We start from the raw sequence: 19,110 nt of genomic DNA on the forward strand, positions 1-19,110 counted from the left end.
CTTGAGGGTTGAGCTCGAGACAAAGGTGACCACTTATGAGGCCCGTTGCAGCATGCAAGAGAAGGAAGCACAGGGACTGGCAACACGGGTGGCTGACCTCACTCTACAAATGGAGCAAAAGGACAAAAAACTATTGGAGGTTGCACACATGGTCAAGAAGGCAAGTGAGCGGCAGCTGATTGCAGAGAAGAACCTCAGGCTCCACACAGGACGACAACCTCCTTCTTCGGCCACGACAGGGACGCCTCCTCCCCCTCCTCAGTCTTAGTCTTTTGTTTTGTTGTTATAGCTCCTATTGTCTTAGTTGTCTGGAAGTCCAGACGACTACTTTTGTGGGGGGACTGATGTTAGGGGTCAATAACACATGTTAGTTTATAGTTGGTTCGGGTGTTTTATGTTTTGTTGTGTATGAGTTGCCGAGAGGTTCCCGTGGGGTAGTTGGTAGTTAGTGACGGTTGGCAACTTGGACAACTGTCGGGTCTATATAATGTATGGTTGGAACCTCAACAAGTTAGCATTGTACTGGCATATTTTGGAATCCAATAAAGATATCATCATTCTGCCATAGTTGTTCTGTAATTGTTATCTATGCTTTAATATACATGAATGTTCTTGTTATATGAGTTGTTGGTACGTGTGGAATATCTTTGTTTATTCGTGAGTATACCAACCTCACCGTAAGGACTAAACAAACTTCCTAACGGACAAATTACATGAACAGTTCTTTGTGGAATCATTTTCCAAGGCACATCTGGAAAATGTTTCCTTGTTCTCCAGCATGATGCAGAAGATTCGGGAGGTGGCGACGGATTGGGAGAAGTTTTTCTCCAAGTGCGAAGAAACAATTTCCTTGCTGGAATTTCAAATGGAGAATGTGCCAAGTGTCTTCGTAGGATATTTGGAGGTCGTCATTACTAGATTAATTACATAAGCCATTAATGAGCAAGATAATGGTCGTCCCTTTCTGGACGAGAATCTTTTGACTACATGAGGAAGTGGCGCATTCATTGCTGGAATTTTTGACCAAGTGGCGGTTGAGTCAACGAATGCTGGGTTGGTGGAGCATTTATGGCATTATGGGCGATTCTTGCATGGTGGAGTATTTATTGCACACTAGGCGAACTTGATGGATAATGGTGCATTTAATGCACAGTGGACACCATTTTTAGCAGGTAGGAATTTATTGCAAGCGGGCATGATGGGTTATTAATGTTTATTCCCACCTTGTTGCATCATGTGTGTGGAATCTTTTAGGTCAAACCCTAATTAGGGTTTGCATGTAATCAAGGCTTGAAGCCTATATAAGGGGGTGACCCCTTCATTTGTAAAGGGGAGGAGAGATTGTTGCGATAAGCTATCAGAGTAGTAAACTGTAATACATGTTTGCCCTCTCGGGTAAACGGTTAAATGCAGAAAGTAAATGCACAGAACATAATGGAAATATATTAAATAACCAGCCTCTGTATTAATTCCATAGTCCATGTACAATAAGTGCTTATAACATTACATCTGACACGACTAACATGATCCTACTTCGAAGAAAAGGTACACAATATATAATACCCGAAGGGGTGCGACACAACCGTCGCGACTCCAACTACCTACCCGTTGGCTAACTAACTGACCGCCGTAACTCATTATTACCGACGACAACATAAACATAACATAACATAATGATTATTCCCGGCAACATCATCCCCCCCAAGAAAAGAAGTCGACTCCGACGACTTAATACAAAATAGAGATGAACGGCAGGAACTACTGGCGCCAGTCGGCCCGGATCTTATACACTTGCTGCGTCCGCGCCTGAAAACCCTTTTCTGCTACCATCCGATGCTCAAGTGCCTAACCCAAACTTGTCTGCAAAACACGTTTTCCAGTCTCAGCTTCCACCAACTGCTACTCAAATGATACTGTCTCCCTAGCCAATTTGTCCTCGATAGCCACCCGTGCTCCTCTCCCGGCATCCAACTCCTGGGTATGCTGAACTAAGTCTCACGCGACTATTGCCCCCAACCTGGTGGTCAGCTCCTCCCGAGCCTTCTGTGCATCCACCAAGGCAACCTCACGTCCAACCGAGACATACTCCGAGTTCCTCAAAGCGTACCTATCCTGCCTGGAGGTGGCCACAACCCGCTGGCACAAAGGCTAGGAGACACCTCAAATCCTCCATCACACTCCCCAAAGGCTAAAAACTGAACTAAATAACTCCCTGGTGTCATACAACTGCGCGGACCTGCAATGCCTTCCCTCGAACTCTGTTTGTTCCCAACCTCCAAATCCGCCTCCCTCTATGGCTTATGGCTTCCCTGCCAATGCTTAGTTGCGGGCTTCTTTCTCACAATACGGACAACCACAACACTTCCCGTGGTCTTCTGTAGCTCAAAATAAACTGGGGGTCTGGGGGCAACGCCCCCAACGGGGTCGAGGGGCAGCGCCCCCGCCGCCAACACCAATTTACAACCTTCAGAACCCCACGAAAGTCCATGGCGCGCATCATTTCTCTGATATTTTATGATGTCAAAACCCTTCTTCTACACTCCAATATTTTCAGTGTCTAGGCTCCAAATGTCATCGAATCATTTTTCAATCCTTCGTCGTCGTTTTTTTTTTTTTTTTTTTGTAGGCACTGTAATGTCCCCGATGGCACCCCGGCCATACAACCTCCCTGTACGGTCAACAACAACACTGGCACCTCCAATCGTGCGGCCACCTTCCCGTGCGGTCAACACCCTTCTTATTGTACGGACACACCTCCGATCAACAACAACACTGACACCTCCAATCGTGCGGCTGCTTGGTCTACCTGTGGCGGTTGTTTTGCCCTTACGTGGCTGTTTGGTCTCTTTTTTTCTTTTTCCTTTTGCGGCTGCTGCGCGTTGGTGTGCATAACCCTTGCTGTGCGTGGTCGGGCCGTGCGGTGCGTCTTCCTCCTCCTTTATCCCTTGCTGTGCGGCGGTGTTCGGTGTTGTGCGGTGGTCGAGCTGTGCAGTGTGCGGTGCGGTGGTGGGTTCATGTCTCGGCAACAACCTTTGGTGGCTCCCACCGCACGGTGTGACCGCCACACGATGGTGTCACCGTCGGCGGTGCCACCGCACGATGGTGTCACCTTGGTCCCACCATACGGTGGCCATTTTCCCTTTTTCTTTCTTTTTTTTTTTGGACCGTACGGTCGCTGTCGTACGATCGTGCGATTTTTTTTCAAATTTTTTTTTTTTAAATAAATTTTTGATCGTACGGTCGCCTGTCATACGACCGTATGTTTCTTTCTTTCTTTCTTCCAACCGTACGGTCATCTGTCGTACGGCCCCGTACGGTGGTGTTTTTTTTCACAATTTTTTTTTTCCTGTCGTGCAGTTAACTGTCCCGTACGACCGTACGGTGTTTTTTTTTTTTTTTAAAAGTTGTCTAGAGAGTCTTCGGCTCGAGTCCCCTGTCTCTGGGATCGCTCTTCATCCTTCTCGGTTTTCCTCGCCCAAGAGTCGCCTGCTGTGGTCCTGTGCCTCTTGAGTCGCCTGCCTGGCCTCTCGAGTCCCCCTCCATCCTCTCGGGTCTCCCTCCAGGCTCTCGGGTGTCTGTCCGGCCTCTCGGGTCCCCTGCGCGCTTCGCGTGGTAGGGTTTCAATTTGTACCCGTTGGTGGCCAATCTATTTTCAATGGCCATCGGAAGGCCTGGAACCACAAATTCTATAGGGACCACGACCTCCTTCCCGTACATAAGAAGAAGAAGAATAATAAAGATTTTGAAGACTGTGGTCTTCCACACAGGGTTCCAATCGTTGCCAACACTCTTCGGATTATCTACGTCGCCAGGGTTTGGGGCGTCTCCCTTCCAATATTCTTTGTATTCCGACAGGTACACCTCTGTTGGTTGCTCTGGTTCCTCTACTTCGAGCCTGTAGCTTTGGAACATTTCATAATCCTCCATTTGCCAGTGGAAGAGCCCGTTAAGTGAGCATACCTCATCTTCAGAACATCCCTCCAATTCGAGCACCCCTTCACTATTCGGCTCCATCGCGTTCTTGCCCTTGCTTTCATCGGGACCCCCTTCCCCTTTATAAGAGTCCTCTGAGTCCGAGTCGGAAGAGGCGAGCTCTTCGCCAACATCTTGGGTGTGTAGGTCAATGGTATATTTCCGCCCTCCCTTCTCCATGGAAAGTGTATTTTTCTTCCAGTTATGGTTTACCCTCGCGTTGATCAACCACGCTCTCCCCAGGATGGCATCATAGCCTTTCTTCTTCGAGGGAATAACCACGAAATCTAACAAGAATGGTTGCGTACCAATTGTCACTTGCTGGGCCATCAACAGGCCGAGTGGCTTAATGCCGTGTTGGTCCGCTCCCACCAGGTTGAATGTGGGTGGCCACAGGGTGGGCTTCCCCAGCCGCTTCCATGTTTCTTCTGGTAGTACATTCACCCCAAATCCCCCATCCACAATGGTGTCCTTCAGAATGGTCCCACGGATACCCATTTCTACCACAGCTGGGTGTCTACCACTACTCAAGGCTAGTAACATCGGGTCAGTCGAAGGGCTAATGGAAACCTCCACCTGTGGTGCACTCTTCGAAGCGGTGGCGGGAACCCGTACCTGTGGTGCACTCGACGATGCGGTGGCGGGAACCCGTACCTGTGGTGCACTCGACGATGCGGTGGCGGGAACCCGTACCTGTGGTGCACTCGACGCTGCGGTGCTTTGCACATTGGTGAGGATGGCAGTCCTCAATTGTGGCATAGAGTCTAGAAGGTCTTTTACCTTTATCGTCACCTCCATCTGCAAGATTTGCCCGATGATGTTATTTTCCGCTTCCGTACGGGATGATGTACTCGCCACCTCGTTGTCCCGTCGTTCGGTCATCATCTCACGTTCAATATTGGCCTTTGCCTCCCGTAATCTCTCCTTCTCCGTACGGGGGTCGGGATAAGTGGCTTTTTTCGTCTGGGCACGGGTGATCGCCAGTACTTCTTTCTCACCAGTCTTCTCAGCCTTCTCAATGTTGAGGAGATTAACCCCTGCCTGCGGGCAATTTGCGTCCTCATGGTCGCCTGGCCCACACCAACGGCAGAGGTGCTGAGGGGTGGCTTCCTTTGTGCAATCACGGGCGAAGTGCCCCCACTGATTACAGGCCCTACATTGGATAATTGGCCGGCCCTTGGCGTCATACTGGATACGGCTTCCGTTATTGTTATTGTTGCTATTCCTTCCGCCGCCGCGTCTGTTGTTCCGGTATCCTCCAGATGATGTCGTTGTGTTAGTATGTTGGCCGGTACCCGCTAGTGCGGATGTTGTGGCCTGCTCTGTGAACAACACCTGGTTCATTTGCGTACTTCGGGTTTTCATGTTGTATGGGCACTCCTTGGTGGACTGTCCCATCACTTGGCAAATCTCGCAGAATGCCTTCTTTTGGCAAGTACCCTTTGTGTGCCCTTCCTCTTTGCACTCAGTGCACCATATGTCCCCTTCGTTCCGACCAGTGCTTCTCATTATTTTGAATTCTTTTCTCATTCGCTCCATGTCTTTTTGGAGCGCTTGCACCCGTTTGCCAGCCTCGTCATCGCTGCTGCTTTCCTGTGAAGAGTCATCATCCTCGGATGAGGATTTATTACTTTTCTTCTTCTTTGATGTTTTGTGTTCGCTCTCCAGGTCCATCGCCCTATTATAAGCGTCATATGACATCGAGGGTACAATTTTCATCTTCCTCCGTAGGGAGGATTTCAACCCTTCAACAAACCATCATTTCTTCAATCCATCTGCGGGTTGGCTTTCCATTTTACCCAAGAGTTCTTTCAGCCTCTGACTGTATGCCCGTACTGTCTCCCTGGTACCTTGTTTGGTACTGTATATCTCCGTTACAATTTCATTGTCATCATGGAGCAACCGAAACTCCCCCGTGAATTCCTTTTGTAGATTGGCCCACGTGGCCACTTTTTGCTTGTCCACATCGGAGTACCAATCTATGGCAACTCCTCGTAACGTGGCTGGGAACTGCTATACCCAATCATCCTGGTCTGTTACTCCGTTAGCGGACCAAATGGTTTCACATGTACGGCAGTGCCGTAAGGGGTTTTCCTTGCCCTCCCCTGTGAACTTTGGCAATTTTTGTTTACTTGCCATCCCACCGCTGGGTCTCGCTCCTCTAATTGCTTGTGTGCTTGTACCTAGTGATCCTCCGCCTCCTACAACTGAACCTCCACTCGTGGGTCCTCCGGAAAAAGTTGTTGACACCAAACCAAACAAATTGCCTCCCGTACGGTACCCTTGTGCTCCCTCGGCACCTTCGGTCGTACCGTCACCTTTCGTTGTCTCCCTCCGGTTGTCCTCTGAAATGGACAAATTCTTTAGCAAGTCTCTGGTAGCATTGATCAGGTTTAGACTTCGCCTTGTTTGTTCCACCAACTCTTCGCGGCTTCTTACCCTATGGTGGTATTCTGGCGAACTGTAGAGTTCTCCTTCGGCACCCTCCGTGACTCCTTCTGGCAGCCCTACAACAGTGTAGACAGTGTAGTTCTCTCCGTCTATCTCTGCCTCCGCAACCTCCGTGACACCTCCTGGGTTCCCTTCGAGCAACCCCTCGACCGGTCGTCCCTCGGCAAGCTGCCTTAGCCTACGCCTTCGTTCTATCTGCTGTCTGAGATTCAATGCGGTTTGTGCCACTTCCCATTCGTCACTCTGTATCTTTTTATTTTTGTCCTTATTTAGTCTATTGGGCATAAGTCACTTCCATACACAGCAAACACACGCCATGTACACAAAAAAACTTTTATTATTTTTATTTTTATTTTGCCTTTCGGCCACAATTTATATCAGCAGTGTGTCGGGATTATTACAAGGTTCAATTTCCTCCTGGCCTGGGGCCATCTCGTTTCGTTTCCCGTCGGTTGTTCTCTTCGTAGCGTTGCAGGATTTGTTGTCGTCGCTCTTCCTGGGCAATCTCCTCCAGGCGGGCCTGTTGTGCCAGCGATGCCTCTGCAAGCAACCGGGGGAGGTGGTTCATCAACCGGTTTACTACCGGGCTAACCTCCAACGCTGTCCACACGGCACTTGGTGGGATTTCTACCTCCGCCGCTTCTCGTCGAACGTATGTCTGAATGGCTACCTGGAGCAAAATTGAAAATTCTCACGTTGTCGTGTCTTCTCCTGTATAAAGTTTTGTCCGCGCGTCGTCGGCCTCTGGGTTTACTTCACCAACGGGTAGGCCCATTGTGTCTGTGCGCCATCCGTGTCTTCTGTTCCCGAGTTCGTCTAGGCAGCGGCGCCAAATGTTTGCCCTCTCGGGTAAAAGGTTAAATGCAGAAAGTAAATGCACAGAACATAATGGAAATATATTAAATAACCAGCCTCTGTATTAATTCCACAGTCCATGTACAATAAGTGCTTATAACATTACATCTGACACGACTAACATGATCCTACTTCGAAGAAAAGGTACACAATATATAATACCCGAAGGGGTGCGACACAACCGTCGCGACTCCAACTACCTACCCGTCGGCTAACTAACTGACCGTCGTAACTCATTATTACCGACGACAACATAAACATAACATAACATAATGATTATTCCCGGCAACAATACATTGTTCTTTGATGGTTTATACTTGTCCTATTTCATAGCTTGCATGGTCTTGCTTTCCTCACATAGAGTAGGATTATTTCAAGCACGTAGATGAAAGGGATTGATGATATTGTTTAGAGTGAAATCTTTTGCTCATACCTTTTGCAAATAGATGATTTTAATTTGCTGTGTAAAGTTAGTCTGAGCAATTTTATGTGAAAGTTTAACTTCAATCATCGGATGAACATTGTTCTTTGATGGTGTTCATTGGTGTTATGAAAATCTCTTGCACAACCTTTGAAGATTGCACCACCTTTGCGTAGTTGTACGAAGTTGGCGAAGCAAAGTGTGGTTGATTTAACTTAAGCAATCATTGTCTCCTTTGTTCTTAGATTTTAGAGTAGTTTTCCTTAACCCTTCCTCATTTTAGTTTTCTACATATTTCAACCGAAAAGTTCCCAAAAAAATTGAATCATTCATTGCCAAATCATTTGAGAATATGCTTGAAGTTATTAATTTGCCAAAATCTTGTTTAAGTGTGCGTAAGTCCCCTTGGATTACCAACATATCACATCAAGCTACCTGAGTCATGTCCATTGCATAATCAGAACCTTGGAGTCAATCGTTTGAACTTGTCACAATCTTAGCATACAATTGAACTTTGATCAAGAGAGGATAAAGTGACCATTGGAAAAATTTATTTTGTGTTACGCGTGGTCAAAAAACGCACGTCAACAGACATCTAGAGGACATGCATGGCAGAGAGTGCAGGAAAAGCACCAGAACGTAGCGGTCAAAACAATCCACCCAAGTCTGGCACACAAGGGAGTAAGCAAGCGAGAAACCAATTTACACGAACTTGCCCCTTGCTGAGGAACCAAAAATAGGGGGACCTGAGCCGAAGACTCCAAGGAGGAGAGAATATAGAAACGAAGAAGGTGACCAAGGTGGAGAAGACGCAAAAGGTGGACGCGTAGAGAGCTCGTCCGTGGCTGAGAGTGCAAGAGAGGCACAAGAATGCGAGGGAGAGCGAGATGGTCCAATCTGGTTGAATACACACGATACCTTCTAAGTGAAAACAATGATGAACACCCAGAAGAACCAAAAACTCCCTAAATTTATAGGGGATGGATCGGAGGATCTCGTACGCCATTGCAATACTTGCATAACAATATGGGAGGCGAATGGTCAAGATGACCAAGATTACTAGTTGAACGCATTCCTCGCCACCCTACTGGGAATTGCCATTGACTAGTATACAGACCTAGAGGCTAAGCAAAAGGCGGGATGGACTGAACTAAAGAAGGCATTTCAAGAAGAATTTAAATTGTTGAGAGATGACAATGAGATTGTTGTAGAAATTTACAACAGTGGGCAAGGGAAGAACAAGAACATGCGAGCATACAATCGTAGGCTCAAAGAATTGTTGAACAAGATGGAACTAGCCAACCAATAGGTTGAAGAAGAGGTGGTTCACCGAGTGATTGATCCCCTCGTTGCGCAAGAAGATGAAAGTACTTATTCCATCCTTGTACACTGATGCTTACAATCGAGCGATGGACATCAAGAGTGAAAACAAAACATCTTCCTGAGCGAAGAGAAAGCTCGACGATGACGAGAGCGCCGAAGGTAACAGTGATGAAGAATCCAAAACCATATAGGCCCTTCGATTGGATATGTTGAGAATAATGAAAGAATTGAAGACCAAGAAAGGAACCAATAAAGAATGTAATGAACTATGGTGTACTGAGTGCAAATTTGAGGGGCACACAAAAGGTAATTGTCCTAAAAAGATGTTTTGTGAGATTTGCCAGGTGATAGGACATTCAATAAAGGGGTGTCCATATAATTTGAAGACTAGAAGTATGCAAGTACTCTTCACACAAGGAGAATCTAGCCCATCGAAATCAAAAAATGTATTGCCAGGCGGGTATGGAATCAATGAGGGCGAAATCAAATACAGTACGACTCCAGAGGATGTCCTATCATACAGTGTCGACAATGTAGTGAATGGGAACACTGTGAAAGACTATCAGAATAAGAAAGACAACATACAATTATTGTGCAAATGGTGTGGACCGGGGAATCATGAAGACACTAACTACCCAAAGCAAAAGGGTATTAATATGCTGGATGTGGCAGAACAAGATAAGAGAGTTTTCGCAATCACGAGAGCACAGACGAAGAAGGTGATGTATTTGAACTCTCGTATGGAGAAGGAACGACTCCAAGAAGCTAGAGCCGAAGTAGAACAAGTGCTAACAAAGCAACAAATAACCTCCAATGGAACTGCAAGTACGTCATTGCAGGAGTCAAAGAAGAAAATTGTTCGAAAGGTGCCATAGACAACCATACCCATCAAGATGGTAGACATTCAAACTATGCCACAACTAAGAGTGGCAATTACCAACATGGTCAATGACAACACAGTTAGCCAAAAACAATGCAAACCACAAGAAGAACCGACGGGGAAACCACCACATGAAGGGAATAAGGCTAGTGATCCAATGTTGCTAATGGTGAGCATCGGGAGGAAGCCGACAGTCATCGAGATGGAAGTAATGGGGAAGTTGACAAACACCATCGTCAATGGAGGCTCCAGACTAAACGTACTGCCAGAAGACACTCAGAAATGCCTGGGGTAGCCGACACTCTAGCCGCCGACCTTCCACTTGGTGGGTGTCGAACAACACGCCATCGAGCCATAAAGAACATTGATGGCACAAAGAGTAATGATTGCGACACAACAATTTTTCTTGGACTTCGAAGGCATACCATTGTAGAAGAAGGCATACAACGCACTCCTTGGGAGAGGACGATTGATTACGACCAAGGCGAATCATAATTGGAAGCAGAATACACTCTCAATCAAGAGTGACAAGAGGAAGTACGTCATCGACCTAAGGAATTAGGCGGTGATTAAAGAACTGGCATCCTCCAACTCAGAGTTCGAGGGTGGAGAGTTAGGTATGGACGAAGAGAGGAAAGGCATGGAACCTTACGATGAAGGGGTGCTCGAATTGGAAGATTGCTCTGATGATGAGATAAGTTTTTTGAATGGACTATTCCATTAGCAAATGCAAGACTATGAGGTATTTTCGCCAGTGTTCCATGGAAACGCGTTTCCCCCCCTAGGCCCAAGTCCCTCCGTCCCCAAAACTTTTTCCCTTTGTCCAAAGCCCATCCCCGAAGCCCATCCCCGCGTCCCCCTATCTCCCCGTCCCCAACGGCCGTGGAAAACTGATTTTCGCCAACATGTAATTTCCTTGAAGCTACAACCCTTGGTGAAGAGAAACCGATGAAAGTGTGTAAAGTTAAGGACAATACATCTAAGAGTATGAAGATGGAAAATGAAAAGAAAAAGAAAAATATAATGGAGTCAATAAAAATTAAAAGAGTTAAATGGAGGGCACAACATCATTTGAAGGATGACACTGTAAGAATTTGGCCATGGCATTCCCCAACCCTCATGCCATACGACAAGAATTTAGACACAAGAGCCTATGCCACAAACAACAGTCTTCCCAGTCCGTACAGAGAAAGGGATACTTGGTCATACAAGAGCATTGAACCATACGAGGAAAAGATTGGTACATCGTACTTGATCAAAGCAATAGAGTTGTATAGAAAGGAGGACCACACATCACACGTGGGAGTGAAAGGAAGTAACCCGTATGAAAGAAAGGACCACACATCATATGGGGGAGTGGAAGGAAGTCATATGGAGGAGATGAAGTACCATCCAAGCTCGGCAAATCATATGCAAGGGAGTTGTACGAGGGAAGAATAACGTACGTAAGGAGTATATCGTATGGGCAGAGACTGTATGTACGGACAAGCAACCAACCAAGCATCAGAACAAGAAATCCATATGCCAAACAAAAAGCACACGTGAGTGGTCCATACAGAGGTGAAAAAGGTGGAAATAACACGCAGTACGTGAGAGAAGATTGTTGATTTTAAGTGATCAGATTAGCAGTATAGAATAGAAAATCAGAATGCAAAGTATATCATACACATAACACACATGTACCCTGGGAAAACCTCCCTCTTCGAGGAAAAACCCAGCAACCAAAGATCTCAGATCTGATTAGATTAGATATAGCAGCAGATTACAATTTAACCCTTCTAGGGTACACAACAACTATTGCAAAGCTTATCTGAATCTGGAAGACAGAGTGTATATGCAGGTCACTGTCAATCTGAGACAATTCGGCAGCCTTGACCTACTTCACAAGCCCTTGACCAAGTTCGGCAGTCCAAGATGGTATTCGCTCAACCTTGAGGATGATCGCCCAGCTTGAGAACTCCAATTCGCTGCCTTAGACGGATTTGCCAGTGCAAATATAATTCGCTTGTATATGCAACAGTTCGCTGACCTTGTTTGTACTTCGCTGATCACATAAGTAGTTCGTTGATAGGATAGATTCGCTGAGTGAGATGATGTGTTTGAACAATGAATGCTGACTTGTATATATAGGCAACTTAGCCTTTTGATTCTCCAAGTCGGCTAGCATAAGGAACACATTTAATTATAAACAAATGCATTAAGGTGGTGCCAAATTAGGTCCACACTTTACACAAGACCCCAACACGTTACAGCAAGATATTGATTATGTGACATGACTAAGGCCACGGGCCCATTAGTCATCCAAACGTGCTAGGTTTGCTAGGTGGGCCCTAGAAGGGCTTCGACCTAGCTACATATATCAACAAAGATGAGGTGCTAGGTGAGTTGTACGTGAGGAAGCCATATGGAAGAAAGAGAAGAACAACGTACGTCGTGAGTACACCGTACGAGCAAATACGGAGGAGTTTGTACGAACTGAACAGAGGACCACACAGGAAGGAAAATATTTCAACATAAGGTGGAGAAGAAGAGGCTATACACCGAAATCCATACAATGGAGAAAGGACCGTACGTAGCAAAGAACCTCGTAAGTGTGAAAGCTAAAAACAAGAGGCCATACATGGCCATCAAGAAGCCTGTATGAACAATTTCATACATGAAAACCAAACCATACTTGCCAAAGCCATATTTGGGTGCAAAAGTGGAAGACATCAAGCCATACAGAGGATCAATAGAACCGTACGCAAGGGACTAAGAAGGTTGTATGGGCAAGCAAAAGTTGTATGTGAAGGTAGTTCACATCAGGTCGTATGGGCTTTGTTGTCAAGTCGTACAGGCAGAGAAGGCAGGGAGAGCCATACGGTTGGTTAAACACTAAGAAATCTCCATTTTCTGGCTTCATCAACAACCTGTATGAAAGGAAGGACCACACATCATACGGGGGAGTGGAAGTCATATGGAGGAGATGAGGTACCATCCAAGCTCGGCAAATCATATGCAAGGGAGCTATACGAGGGAAGAATAACGTACGTAAGGAGTATATCGTACGGGTAGAGACTGTATGTACGGACAAGCAACCAACCAAGCACCAGAACAAGAAATCCATATGGCAAACAAAAAGCACACGTGAGTGGTCCATACAGAGGTGAAAAAGGTGGAAAGAACACGTCGTACGTGAAAGAAGATTGTTGATTTTAGGTGATCAGATTAGCAATATAGAATAGAAAATCAAAATGCAAAGTAAATCATACACATAACACACATGTACCCTGGGAAAACCCAGCAACCAAAGATCTCAGATCTGATTAGATTAGATTAGATATAGCAGCAGATTACAATTTAACCCTTCTAGGGTACATAGCAACTATTGCAAAACTTATCTGAATCTGGAAGACAGAGTGTATATGCAGGTCATTGTCAATCTGAGACAGAATTCGGCAGCCTTGACCTACTTCACAAGCCCTTGAACAAGTTCAGCAGTCCAGGATGGTATTCGCTCAACCTTGAGGATGATCGCCCAGCTTGAGAACTCCAATTGGCTGCCTTAGACGGATTTGCCAGTGCAAATATAATTCTCTTGTATATGCAACAGTTCGCTGACCTTGTTTGTACTTTGCTGATCACAGAAGTTGTTCGTTGATAGGATAGATTCGCTGAGTGAGATGATGTGTTTGAACAATGAATGTTGACTTGTATATATAGGCAACTTAGCCTTTTGATTCTCCAAGTCGGCTAGCATAAGGAACACATTTAATTATAAACAAATGCATTAAGGTGGCGCCAAATTAGGTCCACACATTACACAAGACCCCAACACGTTACAGCAAGATATTGATTATGGGACATGACTGAGGCCACGGGCCCATTAGTCATCCAAACGTGCTAGGTGTGCTAGGTCGGCCCTAGAAGGGTTCTGACCTAGCTACATATATCAACAAAGATGAGGTGCTAGGTGAGTCGTACATGAGGAAGCCATATGGAAGAAAGAGAAGAACAACGTACGTCGTGAGTACACAGTACGAGCAAATACGGAGGAGTTCGTACAAGCTGAACAGAGGACCACACAGGAAGCAAAATGTTTCAACATAACGTGGAGAAGAAGAGACTATACACAGAAATCCGTACAATGGAGAAAGGACCATACATAGCAAAGAACCTCGTACGTGTGAAAGCTAAAAACAAGAGGCCACACGTGGCCATCAAGAAGCCCGTATGAACAATTTCATACATGAAAACCAAACCATACTTGCCAAAGCCATATTTGGGTGCAAAAGTGGAAGACATCAAGCCGTACGGAGGATCAATAGAACCGTACGCAAGGGACTAAGAAGGTTGTATGGGCAAGCAAAAGTTGTATGTGAAGGTAGTTCGCATCAGGTCGTACGGGCTTTGTTGTCAAGTCGTACAAGCAAAGAAGGTAGGGAGAGCCATACGGTTGGTTAAACACTACGAAATCTCCATTTTTTGGCTTCATCAACAATGTTCTTGGTGTCTTAAACATCATGAAAATCGTGTACACCATGGACTTCCGTGTGGTTTTGAAGGTCTTAATTTGGGCTTGGTGAGGGGGGTGCTGCCCCTCAACCCTGCATTGCCCTAGGACCCCACGAGGGGTAGTGCCCATTGCCTCCGCTATAAGTTGGGGTCATCTAGTCCAAGTCATTGTCTGCCATTAGTCTTTTTGAATTTACTTGATGTTTCCTTGTCATTTGGAAGACGACTTTTTCTTTTCGAGGGGATGATGTAGTCAGAATAAAATGCCTATTGTTTTGTTTGATAATATTTGTTATTTGCCAATGTATTAGTTTTTTGTATTATGTGGGTTGTCACTATCGGGTAGTTAATGTGTCGGTTGGTTGACGGTTGTGTTCCTATCAACAATCGTTAGGTTCTTCAAATATGTTGTGTACCGCCAAGGAAATTAGTACAGTATAGTCAGATCTATTGTAATCCTTCACTGACCATCTCTGGTATTCTCCTCTGTAATAATTTTATGTGCGAATAAAGATATATTTTAGTGCTCTGTCCGGTATGCATGGTGATGTATGTTATTATTTGCTGTTGAGGATCTGAGCAAAGGGTTTGAAGCTAGATGACACTTTGATGAGAAAGGCATGGTCAATAGTGGAAGCATTTGGTATGGTTGATATTCCTATTCCTAGCCACATGTATGCATATTGGAGGCCGTGAGTATATTCTTGGTTGTTGGGCATATTTGTTGGACTCCTTATTCAGCAGCAAACCTTCCTTATTCCTAGCGCAAGCTTTCATAGAAGAAATCGTGGCACCTTTTGTGAAGAAGGAGATCTTTGCAGATAGTCAACTTGATTGATTGCTGATCGCCATCTATTTACAGAGCCATTCTGCATTACTGAAGGATGTGAGGGTTGCAGAAGGGGTTTTCTTGGAGAAATTGTTTCATTCCATTAAGGAAAAGCTTTTTGGAGGCTATTTGGAGCTGGGTGATTAGAGTAAAGGCTGGACGTGGGTGTTCTACAGAGGAAAGAACCAATTATAGGCACTGCTATGTATTTTCTGAGCACAACAACTTCTATCTCAATCTGATACATGTAATTCTGAGCAACATAAAAGTCATTACAGACTGATATTTGCAACTAAAGGTCGGCCCTCTGTATTACTGCTTTCTATCTGCTAATAATATTGAAAGAATATTGTCATTTCAGTGTGTGCAAATGGTTATCTTCATTATTCAGTCTACATGCATTTCTCTTTATTCACATTTCAAACTTATTACCATTCTCTTGCAAACTGAAACTAAACATTCAAATCATCAAACAACTACTGGAAATGCAAATTTTTTGTTTCAAAATCAACTAGGGATTATGCATAAGTCCATTATGATGCAATGGTGGAACACTATGGACATGCCACTTAATATGAAATCCTTTGCTCTAAATCTCAAATGGCATGCACCAAAGTCTAGGAGGTTGCTTCCTTGGGATGACAAAGAAGTGAAATAAATGTTGATCAAGGCCCTTCGAAAGATCTGTTCAAGTGAGGAGTTGACTGCACTTTGCACAAAATGGCTTGCCTTTACAAATCGTTGTAGTTTAACATACAACAAACCAAAGGCAAAGATAGGTAGAGTTGCATTAGCCCAAGCTAATCCTACTACATGGTGGACATGGCACAGCAAGAATACACCAGAATTAAGGATGCTCACCATTCACCTCCTTTCAAAGGTTGTCATCTCCTCTATTGTAGAGATTAATTGGTCCACATATAGTTTCATCAACTCTATCGGGAGGAATTGGCATACCTCTAGTCAAGTGGAGAAGATGGTGAATGTGCAAAGGGCTTTACAACTTCAAGATCATCATATTTCAGAGTATCGACAAATGCCAACTTTTTAGCTGGATACTGATCCCAAAGATGCCACCCAAATTGACGAGGAAGCACAGGAAAAATTGGTTGGAGTTCCTTTGGATGAGGAAATCCCTCATAACAGCAATCGCTCAATTTCAAACTCTGATTTTGAAGCAATGTTGGCAGGTGCCAATTAGGGGCAACATTATACTTTCTGTGTTTTTGTCATTTTGTAGTTCAAACTTGCAGACTTTAGGCATATTGTTCTTTTATTTTTTAATTTTATATCGTATGCACATTATGAAAGCAATTAAATTTGAGTTTTGAGATTTGTTAATTTGTTCAACATCTACCCTAAAGTTAATCAAGAGTTATACACACATCTCTGAAACCATGGAAGTAAAAAAATGTAAAGAATTTTACTCTAGAAACAATATCATAATATTTGCCTTCAAGGAGGATGGCCTATGTTTGTTGATCAAAAGTGAGAATGCAATTACTTTTTCAAAGGTCTGAAAACGAAAAAGAGAATATATATGCAAGCTTTATACTAGAATAGAGTTCTTGAATGGATGATAAAAGAAGCCAGGAGCAAGATATGCACTTTATTTGAAATTGTTCCTCGAGCAAGATACGGCTTTTCGTTGCGTAAATGATGGAATCCATAGGCAACTTGAGCATCCATTCCTACAAAATTAGAATCAAATCAAACGAATTCATAATATCTAATCAAAATATAAAATCCAATAAAAAGGTCCATGTTAGATTTTTTTAAAATACTACATTCTAGTAAATAAACAATAATGCAATGATATTATTAAAATCATTGTATCAACAACAAAAAAATTAAAAACTAGAATTAAAAAAAAGTATAACAACTAAAATATTAATAATGAAAATTTCAAGATGGTTCTGGTTGACTAGTGAGTTAAAGGATACCTAGGGAAAATTCGTGAAGTCATTGACTCCAAACTCAAACTCAAGTAAGCTTCAGTCGAAGTATAATTTACCAGATGTCTGCTTCTGATTTTGGGTCTGTGATTAATTTGCATTTTTTTGCAAGCAATTTCTGAGCTCCATACCTTCTTTCGATTTATTTCAGCAATGCTTTGGAGCATGTATAGCTGAGCAGGTAGTAGCCATATTCCTCTTTTTTGTCTTATCTGTGGGTGTAATAAGGATGCTATGGTCTCACTTCTCAAACATGGACAAAATTTTTGGTAAATAACCACCTTTTGGGATTCAATCTTTTATCTTAGCCACAGTCATGATGGCCAAACAACTTGCACACTTTTCAGCTGCATTGTAATTCAATTTTGTATTTGGGTGAGGACCCCAAAGAATCATACCATATTTAATCTAGCAAAAGAAACAAAAAATCATAGTTGAACTGCTCGCAAAAACCAAAAACTCGCCAATGCCCGAAAAAAAAACTTGGGAAAAACTCACCCAATACTCGGCAAAAACTCAGCAAAAAACTCGGGAACATAAAAAATTGCTTAAATTTAATTAGAAATGCATTTTTTTTTCAAAATTCAATGAGAAGATGCATCCCATGAGTCAATAAATGAGAAAACAAAAGAAACAAGCTGAGTCTAGATATATTTACACGCAAAGTGGGTACAAAATCGCATCCTCATGAGGAATGCTGATGGCTGGAAGAAAAATATAGTTTTTGTAGAACTAAAAGTAAATAAATCAATACAATTACATCTTCCTCTTCCCAGCTCTAGTAAAAACTAGGGGAGAGGTAGCACTAGAGGGTCTAGTACTATCAATCTAATGTGGGCATGATTGTGCCTCCTCGCTTGGTATGATTGGCTCAGGCTGTGGCTCGTCCTCAATCCTGGATGTAGCTCTACCTCTAGCTACACCTAGCACCGGATATGACTCCTCATCCTCCTCAATGTCATCCAGTGTGAAACCATATCCACCCCCCTCCTTCGTAGCCTGCCTCTCCAAATCATTGATGTCATCCTCTGTAAACAATGCAGGCTGCTCCTACAATGTCCGATCATTGTAAGGATCTATATCATCCAAATCAATTGGACCAGTTGGAGCTTCTTCTACCTTCCTTATGCGCAATTGAAGATTATATTGCACAAAGACAAGGTCATTCAGGCATTTTTGAGCTAACCTTGCTCCTCTTCTTTGTGTGGATGACCTCAAACAAGCTCCAATTGCGTTCACAACTGGATGAACTACAAAGCTGACATAATATTTTGAGGGCAATTTTTTTGAGATTTGGGTTATTTCCACCCCATCTTTGCCAACAAGCATCTCTGTAATATTCCCCTTAAATGTTTTTAAATTTTAAACACATCAAACTCTACAATGCACCCGTTAAGGTTAGGAAGGATAATCACAATACTGCTGAAAGTAACCCTCCACTTTCTAATCACCGAGAGCCCAACCTGGGAGGGTGAGAGCATACAGTGCTGAGGGGATCGTTAGGAGCTTGAAAACTGAAATTGATTACAATATGTGCGGCAAGCCAGCCCCTTCCACTTTTCAGCGAGATAGAAAACCAGAAGACTTGGCGATAAACCAGCCAAGGAGAAACACTAACACACAAAACAAATCAACTCTACCGCAGTATTTCAGCGGGAGGACATATTACAAACAAAATCAACTCGACCCTAATATTTCAGCGGGAGGACTTAACTCAACAAAATCAACTCAACTGCAATATTTCAGCGGGAGGACTTATTACAACAAATCAACTCTACCGCAGTATTTCAGCGGGAGGACATACATTATTTCCTCATTACAAACATAGAAGGCGGCCAAGCCATCCTCTTCCACTTGCACAATAGGAATTACAAATAAGATGCAACAAGAATGATTGATCAGTACTACTGAAACCATCTTACAAAATGGA

General features: G+C 43.9%; 1 protein-coding gene across 1 annotated transcript in view; it reads right to left on the reverse strand.

The window, feature by feature from the left end:
* The window catches only part of LOC131052329 (diacylglycerol kinase 4), a 174,268-nt gene that overhangs the window by 72,701 nt on the left and 82,457 nt on the right, over positions 1-19,110 (reverse strand). Inside the window, exon 7 of the mRNA XM_057986964.2 lies at positions 16,834-16,916. Coding sequence (XP_057842947.2) covers positions 16,834-16,916 — 83 coding nt within the window. The remainder of the gene's footprint in view (positions 1-16,833; positions 16,917-19,110) is intronic.

This window comes from Cryptomeria japonica, chromosome 2 (genome assembly GCF_030272615.1).
Source record: "Cryptomeria japonica chromosome 2, Sugi_1.0, whole genome shotgun sequence".
In the NCBI taxonomy this organism is placed as follows: domain Eukaryota; kingdom Viridiplantae; phylum Streptophyta; class Pinopsida; order Cupressales; family Cupressaceae; genus Cryptomeria; species Cryptomeria japonica.